The sequence below is a fragment of the Corvus cornix genome, chromosome 1 (assembly GCF_000738735.6).
Source record: "Corvus cornix cornix isolate S_Up_H32 chromosome 1, ASM73873v5, whole genome shotgun sequence".
Classification (NCBI taxonomy): domain Eukaryota; kingdom Metazoa; phylum Chordata; class Aves; order Passeriformes; family Corvidae; genus Corvus; species Corvus cornix.
The window spans coordinates 94897218-94919628 of NC_046332.1; the positions used below are offsets into that span (position 1 = coordinate 94897218).

General features: G+C 35.5%; 1 protein-coding gene across 2 annotated transcripts in view; it reads right to left on the bottom strand.

Annotated features, from left to right (window-relative positions):
• The window catches only part of PRKX (protein kinase X-linked), a 60777-nt gene that overhangs the window by 34251 nt on the left and 4115 nt on the right, over positions 1-22411 (bottom strand). For both annotated transcript variants that reach the window (XM_039550128.1, XM_039550124.1), the window contains exon 2: positions 734-902. In XM_039550128.1, the coding sequence (XP_039406062.1) occupies positions 734-902 (169 nt within the window). The remainder of the gene's footprint in view (positions 1-733; positions 903-22411) is intronic.

Consider the following 22411-nt stretch of genomic DNA (forward strand, 5'->3'; position numbering starts at 1 on the left):
TTATCCCATTAACAGATGTGGACTCAGACACACAAGAAGCACTGTGGTGCTGTGAACAGAAAAGTAGGATACGTTCTTTCTCTCTTTAACAATGGGACCATTGGGATCATTAGAATTACCTCAATTCCCCAAAAATAAAAAAGTATTCTTCATGAACTGTGTTTAAATCATGCTTCTTAATAGGTTCCATCACTTACAATCTCAAATACAGGAATACCGAAGTCAAAGAAGTGCTGCAGTTATTTAAACTCTTTAAAAATAAAGTTTACAAAAGTATAGTTCACTTAAGTTTTAAAAAACTAGATATTTAAATCTAGGAATATCTTCATCTATTTACCAGTATCTACAGCACATACATGTAGAAATACTTTCATCACCATTCTAACATCAAGAATCGTTCTAGAAGTCATTTTGATGAGCCAGTCCTAATAATTCATTAGCATTTTCCCCTCACTTCAAGAGAAAATGTCTCTTCTGCAGTGGGAAAATAAAAGAGAGAAAACACCTTATAATAAATTATTGTTTGAATGTTTAAATTATGCCTCTCAATTTTAAATTCTTGATTCTTCTAAAATACATACTTTATTCCAAAATCTATTTTAATCTAGATTACATAATAGAAATTAAATGCTTGATGTCAGTAAAGTACATAAGAACTTGCAATGAGACTCTGGAGTAATTTAAATGCACTTTCTGTATGACTGAAATGAATTTTAAAAATACAACAACTTACAATCTGATCAAAAATGGGTGGTTGACTTCTTTCAAGACAGACTTTTCATTGTGCACATGTTGCTCTTGCTTCAGTCGAATGACATCAGGAATGCTCATAACTTTCAGTGCAAAGTAACGCTTGCCCATTTTTTCTCTCACCAGATGAACACGTCCAAAGGTACCTGTGCCTGAAAAGTTGAAGTAGAAACATCAACTTACTGTAAAAAGGGAAAAAGAACAAAGATAATTTGCTAAATGAAAACACACAGGAACTCCAACTATTCAGGTGAGGAGATGATAAACGTAAATGCACACAGAGAGGTGAAGTGATTCAGTAGGATAAGGAAGGGATGGGAAATAATACATAAAATTTGTTGATCCTCCTAAATATAAACATTTTTTTAAAAATCTGCTTATAGTGCTCAGTGTCATATCACTTCGAAACAGTAGCTGTCTGCCATCCTTTTTTTTGTAGTTAATGTACTCCTTTTCCAGTTCACTCTAAAAATTAAAAAAGGAAAATCAAAACATACTGACTTTAAAATAATGCATTAGGCATTTCTCTATTCAACAGTCATTAAAGTTCCTTTAAAGTACACTGAACTCAAGACAATTGTATGTAACTGAACTGAGTATCTCTTTTAGTTTGAAATGAAAGCTAAAAGTACCAGATTTAGCCACATTGGTATTTGTTGTGCAGCACAGTGTTACACATTTGAAGATGAACACACATTTCAGCTCATTGGGTGGTTCCTTGTTTTTCTGCTCATTAAACAATGCCATGGAGGTTCCATTACCACAGTGCACTAGATATTTTTAATCCCATTCTCAGACAGAAATATGTGCCACTATAAAGGACACTTGGCATTCAAACCAAGTGCCTAACTTGTAAAAGGTCACTTTCTCCAGAAAAGTCAAAGGCTTATACTTAAGCTGACAATCATCCTCCTCTTCTTTGCCCATACCCTAGGAAAGGCAGCACACAGACCTGTTACAGTATTATACACTGGTGTGTTACTTGATTTTGGATTGTGTTGATCTGTTATTATCAATTTATAGTAAAAACAATTTCCTAGGATGTGTAACAAGTATAGGGAAAGGAGTATGTATGTGAAAGGAAATATATTTTTGAGTGGTAGGAGAAAGAAACAAACAAATGAACTTCTAAAATTGCATTACTGGGGAGATGAGAAAAAACAATGGAGTTTTTGCATCTGGTAGGTTCAATTTATGTTTGAAGTACTTGTTTTCTGTAGGTGTATTCTCACCTAAAACATTTTGTTTTATTTAACAGTTTTCCTTTCCAGTCACTTAAAATATTGTTTAAGACACAGCATTTACTAAAAACAAAATACTCATCTTACAAACTAAAAACTACCAACTCCAGCAATCCAGTTTTACAGAATGTGCAGCTCCACTAACAATACAGCTTTCAAAGCCAGTTTTTAAGCTAAAACTTCTCACTACACAAACACATCAAGGATTACCATTGTACAAGCACAAAAGATTCTATCAAAGAAGTTTTACATTCCCACCTGTCCTGAGTTACAGTTCTTTAACCATGAAAACTGTATACAGGTCTCAGAAAAAGCCTGCTGTTACAGCAAAGTAAACCATCAGGTTACCCTGGAAAATTTATCAGGCAATTAAATCATTTAACAATGTAGTCACATTACATGACCACACCTGTAAACTTCATTTGCTCAGAGATGGTCTTCTGCAGTAAAAAACAAAAAAAAAAAACCAACAAAAACCCCAATCAAACAAACAAAAAACCCCAAACAAAACAACAAAAAAAACCCCAACTCCAAACAAACAGACAAAAAAGGCCCAAAAGCTTCCAAGCAGAGGCATCTGTTCAAGCTCCTTGAAATACTGATTATTAACATTTACACTGAATGCACAGACAAAGGAAATTAACTTGGGTTATTTCTGAATTAGGAGCTGAAATTTAAATTCTGAGTAAAAACATTGTGAAGAATAACTATAATCATACTGCAAATGAACACCATCTTTCATTTTTAAAACTTCCAAATGTGGACTCAGGGAAATTAACAATACTAACCCCATAAGCAAATGTGGTTTTACATGCATTTTGATACTTCTATGAACAAACTGCTTCCACAGACATACTCAACAGATAAGTCAAAAGTGAACATGTATCTAATTGTTCCTAAGTCTCTAGAAATTACATGTTTCAGGACTTGTTCTGCTTGTTCTAGAAATTTTTATTTTAGAACGCTTTACTTTTCCCTATGATATTGGTTTAACTTTACAAGCCACTGTTCAGAAGTACCAGCAGTAATAATAGAAATCCTAAGTTCCATCTATAGGTCAGGGACCTATTTAGCAATAGTTCTAACTTTGGAAACACTTCCTCCTTAAAAATGTCTCTGTCCTCCTTAAAAATGGCAGGCTGTTCCAGAATAGTGGCAAGGACCTAATCTAGAAAGCCTCTGGGAAAACCAGAGGACCACACACAGGCAAGAACAGAGAACCTCCCTAACCAGTTTTATTGTTGAACTGATCCCAGGCAGACTTTTTTCAAACATCTTTAGCACAGTTCCAAGCAACTATGAAAATCAAGACAATACAGACCAAGAAGCCCTCTAACATTTGTTTTCAGACATCTCCACTCATAATAGGCATTTTCTCCCCATCAAGTGTTCTCAGAAAATCCATTAGGCCTGCATTAGCTGGCAGTACCCAGACACACACCCACCATTCTTCTGTGGGACTAATTGTTACACTTTTTGTTTCGTTTTATGCCTAGCCAGTCTTCAAATAACCAGATAAAGTTTGCATACAAAAAATACAAATTCAAAATCTCACTTCAAACCTGCTCATACTTTTAGCCATTTCTGCAAACATTTTTAAGATTTTCTTCCTTGCCTTGCCTCCATAGGGAGGAGGGAGAAACAGGATGACAGTCAAGGTGGGAGGCTGCAACAAGATGTTACTCTGGTTGTTTAGCATAGTCAAGAAAATCTGGTTTTTAAGAACATGTCGCATTGTGACTAGGTGGAAATTATGCCCCTCAGATTCATAAAAAGAAAACTCAAATCCTGAAGCATTCAAGTGGCAGTATACAAGGTAAAGGCTCAGCTCCATAAATTTTCAGGAAGGTTTCTGGAAGCAAAAAAAGGCAGCGTTATTAGTCTTCCACCAAAGCACCACTGCGTTCTACCCTCCAGGAATGAGACACTAAATTCACAGAACAATTTCTGTTAATCCCTATGAAAGAACTCGTCAACTTTTTCCCCTCATCATCTCAGAGTTCAGCTGTGTGAACCGATTAAATTTGACCTTTTGTGACAGATAAGTAAACATTCCTTAGGATTACCTTAAAATGGAAATATTCTCTTGTCCATAAGAATTAAGAGAAATCTTGCTTACAGATTTTTACATTAGTCTAATGACGTTTATTTAATATTTGGTTCAAACCAAGAGAACCTGAGGGACCCTGCACCATTCTAGATTAGTCCTGGGATCTACCAAGTACTATCCTGCTGAAGGAAGAGCAATGGCTTCATACACTCCCTACATACATAATCCTACCTTTCTGCTTATTATAGTACATACTACCAGAGTTTCAGAGCAAAAATAAAGCACCTACATGAGGAAATCACACCTCAAGAAAACAGCTGTTCTTACAAAGTGTGAAGGCAGATTTGTAATTTGCACAGGCCCCTTCTCCCTGCTAAGTCCTATGGCAATTGAAGATCTCTGGCCACCAGTAACAACAGCAAGTGAAGAGCGCCTGTGCTGTTTTCAACACAATTCAGGATTTTCAGGACTAAATGGGCAAACAGAATAAAATATGCAAAATGCTAACCACTAATCCAGTAAAATCTGTTTACAACAGAAACAATAAAATTCTTGGATCCCACTGCAAATTTTATGTGGTTGCAGAGATTGAAGGAATGCCAGCAATCTTCTCCATTAGGTAACCTTCTCATGCTAAAGAGAGGAGGCCAAAACCTGCAGAGGACCAACTTGGCCTAGGTATCAAACGCAAGTAGGGTATTTTCAGTCTTACAGAACAAGCTGGATACCCTAATACCATGCAAAATACCATAGCAAGTTTCCAAGATTTTGTTCTCTTTCAAGCCTAGCAGAAAAGAACAAAGAACGTGGGAACATTTCTGACGCAATTTCAGATACTTTTGATGCTAGGTAAACCAATCCTGCAACTTTTGATCAGCTAAAACAATTGAGTGAGTAGTCATGTAGCTACTATTTTGCTATTGATGTAAATGACTAATTTAATGCTAATCCAATGCTCTTCTTTATTTGCTCCCATTAATTAGACCCAGCTATTCCAGCTTCCCATCCTTTGAATCCCCAGCTCTTCCTTAAAACCAAGTTTGCCTTGCTCAGATAGTTACCATCTGTTTTAATGAAGAATAAACTAGGTCATGTGAGCTCTACGACCCTGAGGGCTGCTTTCTGAGCCCCAGAAGGGTTGGCCCTGACTTCAACAGATGCCTACAAAAACCATCAGATGCATTCACTTTTATTTACAGTTAGAAGAAACATTTCCTACTGTGATGAGTATTAGTCTTTATTGATAGCCACAAGCACAATACACTTAATTCTGTTAAATATCAGAGATGAACTAAGTGAATTGTATCAGATTACAAACTCACTACTGAATGTCAAATTTTGTCTGCCATTTAATCTTTGTCTTGTTTTGGGATGGAACTTGAACAGGCTAGACTAGGAAATGGGGGTTGTCAGTAATTCTTGACAAAGAAGTGGAAAAGTGGCACAGCAAAGGAAAAACAGCCTGCCCAAACAGACTGGTAATCAGAAGATTAACACTTTGGAGAAAGATTTGGGGAAACCACAAGGCACAAGCAACTGCGGGCTTCTACAACAAAAGATGTGGTTGGCACATGAACAGGGCAATTCAAAATGAGGATGATAATTTTGGACATCACAGTAGCCAAGTCCACATTTTTACTAATGTTTCAACCCATAGACCAATGTCACTGAAAACGCCAAATTCAGTGTCTTCATTGATCTGCAAGCCAGCTGTGGATTGCTCACTGTAAATCTTAGACCATTGCTTTTATAGATCTGCATTACTCTAGAGGGTTCAGATCTAACACTGAAAAATATGTCAGAGAAATAACAAAAGTCAGAGGAGGCTTTATAGGATGCCCTTTTTTTGTCTAGAACTGAGCTTCTCACACTGCTGAATAAATGAAAGAAATGTCTGATCACAATTTTTGCAAAGCTTTTTCATATCCTTCAGTGATATGGACTGAAATCAGACACAGTCTGATTAAGATGTTAACAGTTAACAGCATAGAAAACAGAGATGTGTGTGTAGTGTTCACACTGACAGCCCTGCCAGAGGAGCTTGCTTCTATGCTTCTTCTTATTCATCCGTTGTGCTATGAACACTACATTTCCATTTACATCAAGAACCCCTTGAATAAAGAAAATGTCTGTCTGCTTAGCAACAATGAGAGCAAGAACACAGCAAGAACTATGCCCGTCACATTCCAGGCAAGATCACTGGATTACCTGTTCCAAAAATTTTACTGGCACTGGCAAACCAGTGGTTTTCTCTTCTGTTCTGGATGATAGCTTCACCCCTTGCCAAACCAACTGAAAGCTCAGTATCATTAATTCTTTATCCCAGCTCAGTAGAACAAAAAAAAAAAAAAAAAAAAAAAAAAAAAAAAAAAAAAAATTAACCGTGCATGCTCCAAGTACAGCCTAGCTTTTGACTCAAAGGGGATGCCGTAAAAACTTTCCAAAGATCCCAAAGACCTGGCAATTTTTAGGTTTCTTCTTACTTGGCATACAAGGAGCCTGCAACAACACACCACTAAAACTACATTTCACCACCTGGAATTCGGTTTAGTCTCTTTTCAATTTCACACAAGATTTAATATGCCAGAGAATACCAAAAAGTTGTGTCAACAACTCTTGTTGTTAACCCACCCATTTAAATCTTTCTGAACTACAATCCTTAAGAACAAAGGACATGGGAATCATCAGGCTAATTAACACCCATCAGCAGAGTTTCCTGTTTTTCACACAGTTTGGAGACACGTTTCTGATTTCCAGAAAGTGCCAATCAACTGAACACCAATGATGCAAGTTCCTCTGTAATTTTGGGTTTTTGATTTTTTTTTTTTTGCTCACAAATTATTGTCTCTCTACAAAACTATTGTAAGTATCAAGGCGTCGTTAAGCAAAACAAGCAGAATTCTTGAAACTTTCTTCTGTCTCTTTATTCTATCTTTCTTTTGGAATACTAGGGACCAATAAATACATGAAACCAGAAAGTATCCAGATTGCTGGTTACTCTCAATTTCTAAACAACTCTTAGAACACTGATTCTAAATGCATCTCCCTTCTCAAAACTTTTAACATCCACAACCTTCAGAACAATTCTCATAGAATTGGTATTTCCCTACTTGGTTCTTCAATGGTATTTTTGCAACTCTTTCTTTGCCTTTCATGATCTGCAATTCGTGACGCGTTGATAAAAAGGAGATGAACAGATGAGTGGATGATAAAACTTTTACTCCATATTGGAACTAGGACATTGCAAAATCGTTATTACTCCTATTTTTACCTATTTAAATATTACACTTGAAGTATACACAGGTCACAACTTGAAAACTGGAGTTTTTTATAAAAACAGCTCAAATAGCAACCTTGAAAGCTGAACTTCTTTTTCACTAGAAACTAAGTTTTATACTACTTGCTGAACTAAATTAAGGAGGCCTGTGGAAACAGCTTATTTTAAATGATACCAAACACCAGCTAAAAGTGAAGCTTATCAGTCTGTACTAATATAATTTAAAAAAAACCAGCCTATCATGTTTTAAAAGACAAGTATATTTAAGCTAAGAATGAGGTACCTGTCTGGTTAGTAACACATGCCAAACTAAAATACTAGAAAGCATTACATTTTCTCTTTCATCTGGTGAGAATTTCAGGTAATTAAAGCATTAACAAAAAGTGCCACATTTTAATAGCAGGAAGAGAATCCGTAAATTGGAAATTATACTAGAAGACAGTCCTTTTTTGGAATTTAAAAGGTTATGTCATTCAAATCCTATTCACAGAACTGATTTTTTCAGGTAGGGAGAGGTTAAAATAAGCACATGAACTAAGAGCTTCTCAGAATGTAAATATTAAAAGGAAGAATTTTTAACCTATGGTTTCCTTCCAAATAATTTCTCAAACAACAAAAGCCAGACATGCAAACCCCACACCCAGCCTTCTGTACATTAACTGATGCTTAAAATTCCCATCAAGTTTTGAGTAATTCAGGACTCTTTCTAAATAAATATATGTTCAAAGTTAACCTTTTCTAATGGCTTTAAGTATTTAAAACCACTATGAAACAGCATCCTTAAAATGAAATCTAACACAAATGGACATTTAGGCTAAAAGTTACTATATTTCTATTTAATTCAAGTGTGTTACACTTCCATTTACCATGAACAAAATGGGACACAAAATAACCCAGTCTCAGGCAAAAAGAAGGAAAATCAACAAGATGAGTAAAGTACTATCCCAGGTATGATAAAATCCCAAATTTTAGTCTACAAGATTTGTCGTGTTTAAAAATTGCAATAAAAATGTTATGACAGAAACATTTTATAATACAATCCAAAGTGATGAATCTCTCTTCAGATACTGTTTGATTTTGTGTCTGTGAAGAGGTGTGAGTTGTGAATATATAGCTCCTGCTTCTTGAGCTGGAACCAGTACTACACTCAATATTTTGAATTGGATATCCCAGAAGCAGTCTAAGCCAAAACAGTCTGTCTTCTAATTTTCTAGAAGGATGAATAGCATGCAGTTTACCTCTGGTAGTACATAAAGAATCACTTCCAGTAAATCATTAACACACCATTTTCCATTTATTCTGTTCAGTTAATGAGAAGTGTTTCCCAGTGATTTTTTTTCCCCCTTCCAAAAAAGGTAAGTAGGGGAATAAAAAAAAATACCAACAACCTATGCAGGGACATCTTATATTGGAAAAATAAAAAGCTCTGTTTCTAAGTGTCATTCTCATAAACAAATTTTTACCCAAGAGGAAGTAAAGCTCTCTCTCATCATTTATCACCACTTCTATCTTCACCTTCAGTTTCCCTGGTGACAGGAAGTATTTACAGAAGTGTTTTGGCTGGTTGCTTTACTCAAATTCAGCATGAAGAAATTTAGTTGGTTTTCCACCAAGAAAAAAAAACAAAAACAAAAACCAAAACAAAATAAAACAACCAAAGCTAAACAAATTGTCATGTCACAGCAATTACAAGTTTCAGCAGACTGAAACCCTTTTCAGGTAACTTCAACTAAAAGAAACCATCATTAAGGCCTTCAAAGTTCAAAAGCACCTCTGTAAAAGTTACACGACTCTTCAGGTACTTGAAATATTGTTCCAACATCTTTTGAACTGTCAGTTGCTACAGTTGAACATACGAGATCACATATATTGTCATGAAACAATTATACACATGAAGCTTACAATTACACCCAAAGAAAAAAGAAAACTTTAAAATAAAACTGGCCAGCCAAACAACTACAAAACATGGCTGTGCCCAAAACTCATGTTTTCATCTCAGAAAAATAAATAAAAATAAAATTTTGATGACTAAGAATCAAACCCTAATGCAATAATCCGTAAAGGACTTAGAGGCACTTAGTCCCAAAAAAGTTAATGCTACGCAGAATCTAATAAAAACCAAATCCATGCAACAGCACAGATCAAAACTTTAACAGCAGCCCCCTCAGAATTAGGTAAGTCTAAATAGAGGCATTTAGTAGGTATCTGATTAGCCACCTTTCTTTTCAACCGAGAAATATGTCTCTTCATACTTGTATACGATTTTACACAATCATCATCTTTTGGTCTGTCCTGCAACTCAGCTTTTCTGAAACAGCTACTTGCTGCAAGTCAGTCCCATGTTAATGCAAAGAAAGCAGGAGGCTTAATATCCTTGATAGTGTCCTTTTAAAAAGCAAACAAAAAAAATCTTGTTGAAGTACAAAGGTTTATTATTGCTGACCCAATGTAATAAAAGCCACATTGTTTGTACTTGACCAACTTCCTCCTTCTCCAGTGCTGGACAGAAGCCTTTGAGGGACTAGTACCTCTTGTAATACATTCCTTTCAATTACATTTCACTTCCATCTTCCCTGAAAGCAGTGCTAAATCAGACACAAATCAAGAGAATGTATTCCACACAGTGTGCAAAAACTGTATTTTTAAATACTTTTCTGACAGATTGTCTATTTATTACTTAATATGTACTACAGTGATAGTAAACTATAAGACTGAAATTATGTTGAAGAGGTTCTGTTGAAGACAGATCTAAGACTTACACTTAAGAATTTAAATGTACTCAGGACATTTTAGTTCTCTCATGTGTTTCAGGAAATGGATAAATAGGCAACTAATAGAATAGTGTTCCAGGATTACCTATTCCCTGTGATTTTCTGTGTTATCACATAATTAAACACAGAAGGTCCTAGTCCAGAAACACACTTTCATGTTTGAGAACACACATACCAGCACAATTGAGAGTCAGCTGGAAAGGCCAGGTTGAAAACCTGATACACTAATATTCAGAAAGCAAAATGAAATCAAAGTTCAGTGGTGGCCAACACCTACTTTTCAATTTTTTTTTCCAATCCAACTTTTCACCTTCATTTTTAAATTTTAAACTGACCTAGAGCTAACTCAGGATATGGAAAAACAAAAGAAACAAAACCTCTGGACATTCCCACTGAAGACAAAGCCTAACCACTGAGTGGCAGTTAAGGACCTCAAAACATCAGAAAGTTCAGTTTTCACATTATATCTTAAAACCTTAGGACTGGTATTTTTGAAAACTGGAGTGCTTTCCACTTTCAAAGACAGATTACCACAAAGCACCATTTAGTTCGTACCATCTTCCTCATGGCTGGACATCAAAAGACACAGTAAGCGTATGCTTTGAAAGAATGCCATTACTCTCGGCCTGTTCCAATGTATGGTGGAAACTTACAAAAACTCTCTGTAAAATACAAAAAAAATGAAACTAGCAAAGTTGCAGGCTAAGAGTATACAAGCTGTTATTGTACCCCAAACACAAGGTGAGAGACAGAATTTCTCCCATCTTTTAAGCAAAGAATCAACAGCCTCCCCAGACACCATGAGCAGGAATATCTTCACTTACTGCACAGCTTAGCTTTGGACCAGCCATGTGGAATCCCCTGCAATTCAACAGAGGAGAAAAAAGGTACTTCTATATTCAATGGAGTGGTTTTACACATCCAATTTATGAACACAGAGGTACCTATTTCCCTCTGTTGACTCTACACACACGTAGGTTTGATAGCCGTTTACAGTGCGTAGGTCTACATTCAGACAGAAGAGATTAACCTGAAAGTTACATGGTCTGATAAGTGCATGTGGGATTTCATGTGGGATGACATGGAAACGACTGAAACAGAATATGCTAATTTGTATAAGGAAGTATATAAATTTATGAGGTTTAAAAAAGAATTGTTGGCAACTCAATAAATTCTTCATGCTCCATGTCATGAAACCTATGCCAAATGATACCTATACAGCTTTATAATCTTCAGCACTGTTACCTAAGAAAAACTTACTGACTCAGCGTCACAAATGTGGTATTAAAAATGTCAGTTCACTCATCTAGCTCTTTTTCAAAATACTGATATAGATTAAGTCTGCACACAAGAAAGGATACAGTTTGTACAAATAATCACAGTTCAAACCATATCCAATTTGCAAGCTTGAATTTCTCTCTATGTTCTGTAATCTTACATATGTTATTCAAGTTTATACAGCACAATAGTCTTAGAAGGTATTCAAAACATATTCCTCACACTTGAGCTATTATGCTGATAGAGAAAAATATTTCTGATGTAACTATGACCTTTTCTAAAAATTCTGTTTAGTATGATCTTTGTTTTGAATGGATTGTAGTGAAGTACTAGAGATTTTATTATAATATGCACAAATGACTCAGCATTGTAACCATAGCAAAAAGAAGTGCCTTTCCAAAAGGCTGAAACAATGCCTTTGCATCTACAAGTTATGAGCAGTTGCTGTGCCACTACTATCCTGCATTCTAGCTTCTGTAAATGAAGTTTTACAAAACAAAATCAAACTACAAGCCCACAAGAATTTTCTCCTAAAACACTACCTCAATATGGAACAAGCACTGCAAATATATTTATTTTTAGTTAAAGGTTAATACTCTGAGAATTCATGAGTGGAACAAAATATTCCTCAAAGGGAAGGCTTTGTTTATATTCAGAAGGAATATCAACTGATATTCCTAAGAGAATAACAATGCCTTAGGTATCTAGAATTTACTTCGTGTGTTCCATTACCCTTCCAAATTCTCACATAGTATACCTTACAAAAATTAGTGTCACTCTGTACAAGATAAGGTGATGAAATCACCATTGTTTGGCACCAGAATGAACATCACAATATTCTCCACATAAAGAGCTATTATGCAAGAAAGAGGAAGTAAGTCTAGAATATCCAAATAAAGTTATATTTTATATGGAACTGGAACAAAAGCCCTAACACAAATATTAAGTTTCAAAATCCCAGTCTACAAATTCCATTCTCAAATATCAATTAAACATTTCAGAAAAAATCTTGATAGTGCCCAAGAATTACACTACTAATAGAATTAAAGACTGAAAATATCACTTGTATTAATATCTAACGTTACTGAAGACAAGCCAATGGTAATTTAACATTTAAATACTCTATCAGAAAAGGACCATGGTCTGAATTTGTCATGATATTCAGGGTTGTATGGATCAGTCACTGTTTTTTCTCTGCAATGCAGAAAAATAAGTCTAAACTTAATTTCTGTTCTAACTTCATTTCACTATGTGACTGAAACACAGAATGGATAGTTTTTTCTGTTTTTACTATGTAGCTCCCTAACAGGAAAGAAAAGCCACTCTACCGATCTCCCATAGTTTCAACTTCCCCTGAGTTTTATGCACACACTTTCCTTCCCATATTAAAACTGGGATCCAATCTCTCTCCATTATTATACCTCTAACATCTTGCCCAAGGAACCCATCCAAGCCAACAAATAAGAATTTAAATAGAACACTGTACATAATTGACATTATTTAAATGGACCAGGATGAGAACATTTGAGAATTTATGAAAAAGTACACCCAAACAATCTACAAGTAAATTCCTTTCATTAAACAACCCTGATTTTCCAAATGACTCATAAGAAACTAAGTCTGCAAGAAAAGAGAAAAAGAGTCAATACTAGAGTATGTTTCAGAGGCTAAGGCATATATCGTAACAATATCATTAATTCTGCAACAGTAAGGATAGACTTTTTGGCTGATACCTGATGGCATTTCTATACTGGACACTGTTTCTGTACAATCTTTCCTTTTGTTCTTCTTTAAGCATAACATCATCTGAGGTCCAATATTTATTTTTAAAAAGTTTATACTAAACACAGTTTGCAAATTTCATACATCTGAAAAGACAGGTGGAAAGATGCAATATGTCATGAACAGGCAAGGATAGAAGTGAACTCCCTACACAATACATTTTTTCCCATGCAAAAGGAAGATTGACGTACAAGGTTATAGAATATATCTCATTTGCAATGACTATTAGCTGTCTCCGAACAGGTATATTTAAAGAGTAAATATATATGTATAATAAAGAATTTATCAGATTTGAAATTATTAACAAGAAATACACACTTGCCGCCTGGAAGGTCAACCACATCCTGGGCATTATCAAAACCAGTGTGGGTGAGCAGGTCAAGGGAGGGGATTCTGCTCCTCTACTCTGGTAAGACCCCACTTGAGCAGCGTACAAGTTCTCAGCACAAGAAAGACACAGCCCTGTTAGAATGGGTCCAAAGGAGGAACACAAAGGTCATGAGAAGGCTGGAGCACCTCTCCTGTGAAGAAAGGCTGAGAAAAGGCTGAGAAAGCTGGGTTGTTCAGCCTGGAGAAAAGGCTCAGGGGAGACCTTACTGAGGCTTTCCAGCAGTTAATGAGGGCTAAAAAAAACAAAACCAAAACAAAATAGCTACTTTTCACATGGGCAGATAGTGACAGGACAAAGAAGAATGGCTTCGAACTGAAAGAAGGTAGGTTTAAGCCAGATGTTAGGTTAGATTACTCAGGTTGCCTAGAGAAATTCTGGACACCTCATCCCTTGGAAGTGTTCAAGGCCAGGTTGGATGGGGCTTTGAGCAACCTAGTGGAAGGTGTCCCTGCACACAGCAGAGAGGTTGGAACTAGATCATCTTTTAGGTCCTTTTCAACCATTTCAAAGCATCCTCTGATTTAATGAATACTCGAATCTTGAAAACAAAATCGAGTTCACTTTTTTTTGTAAGAATCAACTTTTTCTTTCAGATTTTCTGTTATTTCACTCTGCTATCCTATGTATGTCTTCATCATACATCAGATTTCTTAGCAACATATACTTACATAAGTAGAGATATCAGTATATAACACATCTGTACACATGCATCCATTTATCCAAACTCAGCTTAATTTATTTTGTTGTTTACTGCCATAGTTGCTTCTTACTTCTACTCTACAATTCTCTCACCACATACAACCTCAGAATTACCTGAACCTAGTCTGATATACTTAAAAAAAAACTTATACTTAAATTAAAGGAAGTAATGAAGAGCAAATTCAACACCACTTTGATAGGATAGATTAAATTACAGCTAACTGAATTCATGAGCTATAGTTCACACACCAAGAGTACTTGATTTGCCCTTTGCAGACTGTTTCTCCAAAATTGAAACATCATTGCTGTCACTCAATATTATACCTGACACAGCACACAGCTCAACAGAAATGTATTTTAATTCATATTCAATTTAAAGAAAAAACAGTTCAATATCATTTATAATTCAGGATTTACATTTAAAGGAATAGTACACAAGCTCAAAGCTGCTAAAATTAGAAGGCAGGGACAGATTTAAGGATCAGAAATAAACACAAAACCAATCTATCTGGGCCTGCTCATCAGCTCGTATTTAATTCAAATCAGTTGTAACTGAAAGCTATGGGTAACCTGATTGTTATTATACTATTATCCATGAACACTTTTTACAAAAGGTGAAGCATGTTAAGTTTTCAGTAGAAAAGCCAAAAGGTGTACTTCTTCCTTGAAGACAGATGAAATAGCCAAACAAGAAAAATTATCAGGCATATTAGGTATTTACTGCTACTGAAGCTTGTTTCAGATGCTTGCAGATTTCCTAGGAACAAGTAACAGTCTCAGAAGACAGGACAGAGACTGATGAAATTATTGTTTCATATACATGAGGTCCTCCTACATCACTGATGGAAGAAGAAACCAGCACTGCACTACACAAAATACACCTCCTCACAAGGTACCAGAAGAAAGCTGTGCCAACAACTAATAAAATTTCATACTTCTTGACATAAAAACTAGATGTTAGCCTTTGTGGGACATGCCAGTAGACAAGCTAAGTATAATCAATGTTTAAAGAGTCCCTAAGCACCTGTTTTCACTATAGTGGCCTTTTCAGTCAAGTTTACTTTCAGTCTTTAAAATGAGATCTGTGTATGACATGCAAAACTACTTAGAGATGACTGTACTTTACGGTAAATTATTCAATAGTCTCCACCCCACCCTCCCCCCCCCCCCAAAAAAAAAAAAAAGGATTTGTCTTGCTTATAAAACATTACAACTATACTGTGGAAGGCTCTCCAGAGCAAAGTGATCAAATCCAGTATGGCTTTTCTCCTTCTCTTTGCTCCCCCTTCCCCCAAGTGGCCTTGCATTTCTAGATGACTTTTTTTTTTCTGTCCTATTACTACAATCAAGAAGCATATTTCAGAGAAGCAAAGGAGGCCAAGCAACAAAGTTGTGTTTGTTCTCAAACAATGCAGCTCTTAACATTTCTATCAAAAATGAAAGCCAATCGGACTAGAAATCTCAACTATCATGGGAGGATCTGGAGTGCTGAATCTCTCCATAGCTATTACACCCAGCTGCTAATAGAAGATTTTTTCCCCCTTGCCCAAATATTTTAAATGCCAAAACATACAAAGATTAGAGAGAGGTTTATTAATATATTTTATTACAGGACATAAACCAGACATATTTCATGCAGGAGTGCCCAACTTGAGCATATCAGAGAACCCATTAAAAAAGCACCATAGCTGATTTATTTCCACATGAATAGATGACATTGCGCACCCAGTATTACCAAGCAAAAACTACAAATTCAGTTACACTTACCAAATCAAGAACTAATGACATCAGTTTCTTCACTTACAGTCATATAGAACACCCAACTGTGCTCCTAGTTACACTTTCACTCAGTTCTACCAGTTTTGCACTGAAAAGAAACAATTACACCAGAAATACAAACCCACCTAAACAAAATGGAAGTGTCTCAAAACAGCATTAAGCCCCCTCATCCTACCTTTTTTTTCCAACACCACTTTTAGTAGGAACTCCAACATTCCATACCAAAGACATAGCCTCACCTATGCGTTTATCTCCATTGCCTGCCAGCCTTCTCTTACTATGTATTTACTTTAGTAGGTCCTCATTTCACCAGGAACCCTCTTTTTTGAAATGCAAATAGCAACCACACAAAGTCAGCAAAATTCAAAAAGAGTATTTAACACAGAGGTGTATGTCCTCGTCTCCAAATACTACGCCAAAGCATTTCACTTGCAATTAAGACCTGGATTCAAAGACAAACTTATCTATACTGCAGGCTTTTATCACCCTGGTACACTCACAGGAAACTCTTAAAGCAATGTGAAATAGGCATACACTAAACTATGAAATAAATAACTGTGAAACCAACGCCTGCTTTAGCTTTAAGTTAGCTGGGTTTACCTGCCAACCTGTCAGGACTAACAAAAAAAAAAAGACTGCTTGCTGAGACACCAGTTAATTAGTCACAAAACCAGCTGTCTTCCTCATTTATCATTTCACAGTGTTGCTTCTCTACTTAAGATTAGCGTGTATTTTAAGCTCTTCTCAACAGATCAAGAATTCACCGATAAGAAACATCACTTGCACACATACGTATTTCATGTTCAAAATAATTTTTAAAGAATTGTTTTCACAGAATTATCCCACATCAAACAAACCAGTCAGTACTCTGTCTAATCCACAACCAACAATAATCTAGGAGCACCGAAAAATTTAGGCCTGCCTAAGAGCCAAGACAGCAAAAAATTATCACCACTGCCACCAAAATAAATCTTTTAGCTTACAGTAAGTCAAGTGTTGCAGATAAAAAGTTGAGATAAACCTAGAAACTCCTTACTTATTAGAACAAAGAATATAGTTTATTTTATTACATACTTAACATAGATAGCTGTCACAAGCTTTACAGCATCAGGATTGGATGTGCCCCAATTTGTATATACTTTTCAAGTGATCATTGTATAAAACTGAACGAATGTGTAAAACTGAAATGAAAAAAAAACATTTTAAAAAATATCCTTTTTTTCCCCCCCAGAAGAAATATATTTTCATGTTTTTGAAAACATTTTGCATTAACTGTTAACTCTTTTTTTCAGATTCTTCTCAGTTACTTTTGTTTTCCGTCTAATGGCTCTGTCTTGTAGAACACACTGTCTTTCTCACAGTTTCTTCCCAGCTGGCATTTGTAGCAGAAAAAAACAAAACAAAACAAACCCAACTTTAATCAAGAAAAATTTTCCATGAACAGATCCAAGGAACCACTGCTACTCACTGTAAAAACTCTAGAAGAGATGTACAAAAGCTTTCAAACAGAGTAATTTGAATTAAGGTGCAATACTGGGAAAATTTTAGGAATGTTTTTTAAATTTATTGTAAGCCAAATTCCATTATTTCCAAATACATAAAAGAATGAGCAATTTCTACAAATACGGGAACTGAACTGTGTCAATTACTACACAAGGAGGAAGAAAAATGTTGCTACTTCACCATAAATTCTAAATTCACCATTTCTGAGTGTGACAACTGGCTGGCCTAAATAAAGACATAATGCCAAAGTTTTTATAGGCCTTTGAAAGTCACAAAAGTCAGGGAGCATTTAATGGCCTCAGAACACGAACTCAACATACTGACATGCAACCCAAAAATTTTTCATAAAGAGGGGACAAAAATCCCAGTTTAGAAACAGACTGACCAGCATTGTCCTCATTGTTTGTTCTCCAGTGACAGACAACAAATTACCCACTAATCTTCCTGACAACAAACTAAAATTTTACAATGCATACTCTGAAGTTATTTTTGGCAAGCCATGCAAATTAAAACTTTACAGGCTATCATCTCCTGCACCCATGAGCTGTAGGAAGCCACTCCAAGCTGGGAGGGAAGAGGTCTGAGGCTAGAAGTCTGTGATCAGTTTAGGGGCAGGTGGCATGAGGAGTCTGCTATTATAGCACCCAGAAGTTCAATATGAACACAGTCAGCCAGCAGCCTCTTCATTTTTACATTCGCCATCCATACAGCTATTACAGTGCATCCTCATTAGCAGACCAGCCAAGGTAAAAATCTTATACCCAGTTTAGCCTGTTTTTGGAAGAGTCTGTAGAGGGATAGCTCTCTTAACAACTACCTAAATCATTTCAGAGCATTTAATTTACTGACTGGAGCAATACCTGAGAGGCATAAAAAGCAGTACTAACTAGATATTTTGTTTCCATCCAGAGAGTACCCTGCACCTTCAACAATAATGGCAGAGTCATCACTATTAATATTTCAAATTGCTCTAAGTCATCATATTCACCAACACAAACAAAACAACACTTTAACAAATACCAAGAACACTCTGTATGAAGCTACATTTTAGCAAAGAACCATTCCAAAACTCATAAAAAACACAGCATAGTGGACACCTTAAACTGTCACTTTATAGGATTTTGGTAATCAGCCATTACCTCCTTGGTAAGAATCACATAAAAGAAGAAGCAAACAAACAAGAAAACCAACCAAAAAAAAAACAAAAAAAACAAAAAAAAAAAAAAAAACACACCTTGGCACCTTCACCTGATTTCCTCTTGTATTAGACAATGTCAGAGGGTCTATAATCGCATCTTCCAGGCAAAATAATTTACTGCATTGTTAGCTTTAGTGCTTTTAAAAATATGCCTTAGACAATACCAAGACTACATACAAAAAACGACACATGCCTAAGTTACAGGTTACAACTACTAATAATTGTTTATACTACATAGCTCTTCTATTTTGAGTTCCCTTTCTCCAGTACTTCAATAAGTACAAAATATAAATAATTACACCAGAATATACAAATTGCATATTAGAATCAAATTAGCAACAGGTACATGATCTTCCATGAAAAATTAGTTCAGAACCAATCCTTTAAGGAAGTAAAATAAAATCCTAGCTTAAAAATTAAATTTAAAAACACTCCTGCATGCTATAGGTACTGTATGAACCGTTTGTAGAAAAAAGATCTGGTAAGTGTGGTAGCCATTAAGAAGTCCAAATACGCTGACAGAAAATGAGCAGACTTACATATTCTCACTCTTCCTCTATCAAGCTGCAGAATGGTAAAACTTACAGTTTATGAGTTTGTATAAACTTAAATATATATGTGTATTTATGTATATAATGTATAATCCAATTGAGAAAGTTGTAGGTAACATTCAAACCAAATATCCGGTAAAGAAACAAGAACAAAGATTTCACATAAAAATTAATCTCTTGATATATAGACATGATAGCTTGTTGGCATAAGGGCTATGAAATACTCTCCTCACCAAATAGACAGTCACAAGACTAGAAAATCAGATACTTCGGGAGCAGTTCCACTGACCAGATCAACCCAGCAGGAAAGTCTAACATTCCATCACCATCAGCAGCATACAGAAATAGGTTATACCACACAGTTCAGTGACATGAAAAGGATGCTTCCTTCATTGAACTTAATGTGCTTCAGTTATCAATAAATAAATAACACACACACATACACAATTAGTCTGATATGAAACATAAAGCAGACCAACTGATTCCCTGGAGAAAAACAACACCACATTTACACAAAAGTTACTGTCAATCAATTAACAGACCAGCTAGCAACTGCTTCAAGGTTGGATGTGAGTGAAGAAACTGGCCAGAAGAAAAAGGATAGACAAATGAAAAGTTTTCATGACCAAATCCTACAGATTGCCATCTTTGATCCACTCCAGTATTAAAAATAAGGATAAAAAATCCCTGTATTTTATACAAAAAACTGAACCAGTGCTCTAATATGAAGTACAAGCAGTCCAGTTCACAAAGTGAACATTCTTAGCAAAGAATGTTGTATCATATACCTCTCCCTTCTTTATTTTTTAAAGAACAAAACCAACACTTGTTCAGTCATTTGAAAGACAAGTCTTCCTATGGGAAAGTAGAAACAGTCTTATTTTGAAAACTGCTCTACTCTAACACCTAAATATCCCAGGTGCACGCTACCACACAGTACCCAGCAAAATTTTACTGTACCAATTTCAAGCAACTAAAAAACGCTCTAAAACCTTGCAGAGATAAAAGGATGCTTTCCCAAGAAAAGATAACATGTTAAATTACTCCTCAGTAGTAAAAGCTAATACTGAAAATGTTTTACACTGGTAAGGGTCAACAGTAAGGGAACTATACTAAGCTAAATAATTTGGTTAAAAAGAGCTTATGCCCAGACAAAACCTTGGAAGGTAAACACAAGTTCCCATCTGTTACTTTACAAAAATTCACTCTTCATTGCTGTATACACATCTATGTCTCTCATAATAAACAAAAGTGGTATATAAATTCCACCACACTTGGTTTTTTTTTCTTCAGTTATACTGCCTATCACCCTTAAAAGTGGACCAAACCACGATTAAACACACTTTAGGAAGGGATTTGTTTCACTAAGTTTTCATTATATGAAAGCCCAAATATAAAGGCATTCATTCCAAAAGGCTGCTCTCCCTGTCCACTACAAACAGTCCAGACGTACAAAGTCAGGAACCTAAACACAGAAAAAATTGAGTCAAGTCCTACGAGCCTACATGCTTTCTCAACCCCTAGTACTTTAAAGTTCCTGTTTCTTCCCACTGAAGAAGAAAAAAGAAAAAAAAATAGTTAAAATCTATGTATCTCTTCAGGTTTCTTATCTTCTTCAGTTTGGGCTGAGACACAACACTTAACAGAGGAATTTTTCCGAAGTATTTTCACCTGGTACATTAGTTTCATTTAAGCACAAACTTGGCAGGGGAAAGGTACAGTGTTAGGTGCTTTTAGTTTTGTGGGTGAGTTTTGCGGGTGAGTTTTGCATGCTTCTTACTTCTGAAATATTAGTAGTAGCTGGGTTCCAGATTATTTGATTATTTGCATTGCAAAAGGAACTTCTGGGCATCTCTGTGCTATTTATAGGACTTAACAAATTACTTATCTTCAAGAAGTGTATTCAAATGTCGAAGCCTGTTCTATAACACACAGTCAAATTCACAACATCAGAAAAAGAATGCTGAATTTCTTTCTGCAATCAATTAAATATCTAAACTAGATTCAGATAAAAGAAACAGGTGACAGGCAAACACTAACCATTTACCTCAAGACTGATTTTAAACACTGAAGATAGAAAAGCAGAAATGTGAACTTTCAATTTTCACATGTTCAGACTTCTTCCATACACTCACTTTTCTGACCTCTCTGAAAGATAAAAGAGAATACTTGTTTCAATCCATTTTCTTCCAGCCTAAAGAGAACAAGAAACTTATGGGAAGGGACCTGCTGCTGCCTAATCCACAATAAACACTATGGTATTGAAATTCACCTCAGCAGTGGATGACAGAAAAAGCAAGAGAAGAAAGCTGAGTCACACCTGGTCATTTCTCTCTACAACACCAGCTATAAGAATAATGATTTATTTTGGGACAAGTGTCATTTTGTGGGAGGGAAAAATGAAGTAAGAAATACAGAGAGTGAAACCAAAATCCAAGTCATTTAGCCTTATGACTGAAGTCTCAAAGACATTCAAACGTAATGGTGAATTCAGGTCACCACTACAGTCACAACATTCAGACCATGTTTTCTTTCAAAACTTGTGGTATTTAAGAACATTGCCAAGTAAAATCATGGATTATTATTTATCATCTCAGTATCAAGAAAAGGTGACAAAACAGGGAAAAAATGCTAATATATCCCTTAGAAAATTTAAAATAGGTGACAACTTTGGTAGTGAAACCAAAAATAACACGTGGTAAGAAACTGAACTAATTTAAGCCTCCAGGAAAAGGAAAAAAGACACAAGTGTTCTTTTCTTGTAAAGAACTTGGCTACTCTGGGGCACAATTTCTTACTTAGACAATACTCTGGCATTAGACTACAGCTGTGCACCTACTGTCCTGCTGATACAATGCCACTTGAAATGTATTTGGCTAACATATTATGTGTGTGAACATAGAGAAATTAAGTATTTTAAAATACATAGCACCTCATTTTTCCCATGAACTTTTTAAAATTTTCCCATGCGCATAAAAATGAAAACACTGGTATGCCCAATTTTTTATTCTGCATTTGTTTAGTGTAAAGCACTTCATGGGAACAGTAGTTTAAAAGAATCTTTTTGCATAAAAATGCTCTTATTAAAACATTTCAATCAATTGAACAGATTCACAAACCCAAATTTATATTTACAAAGCC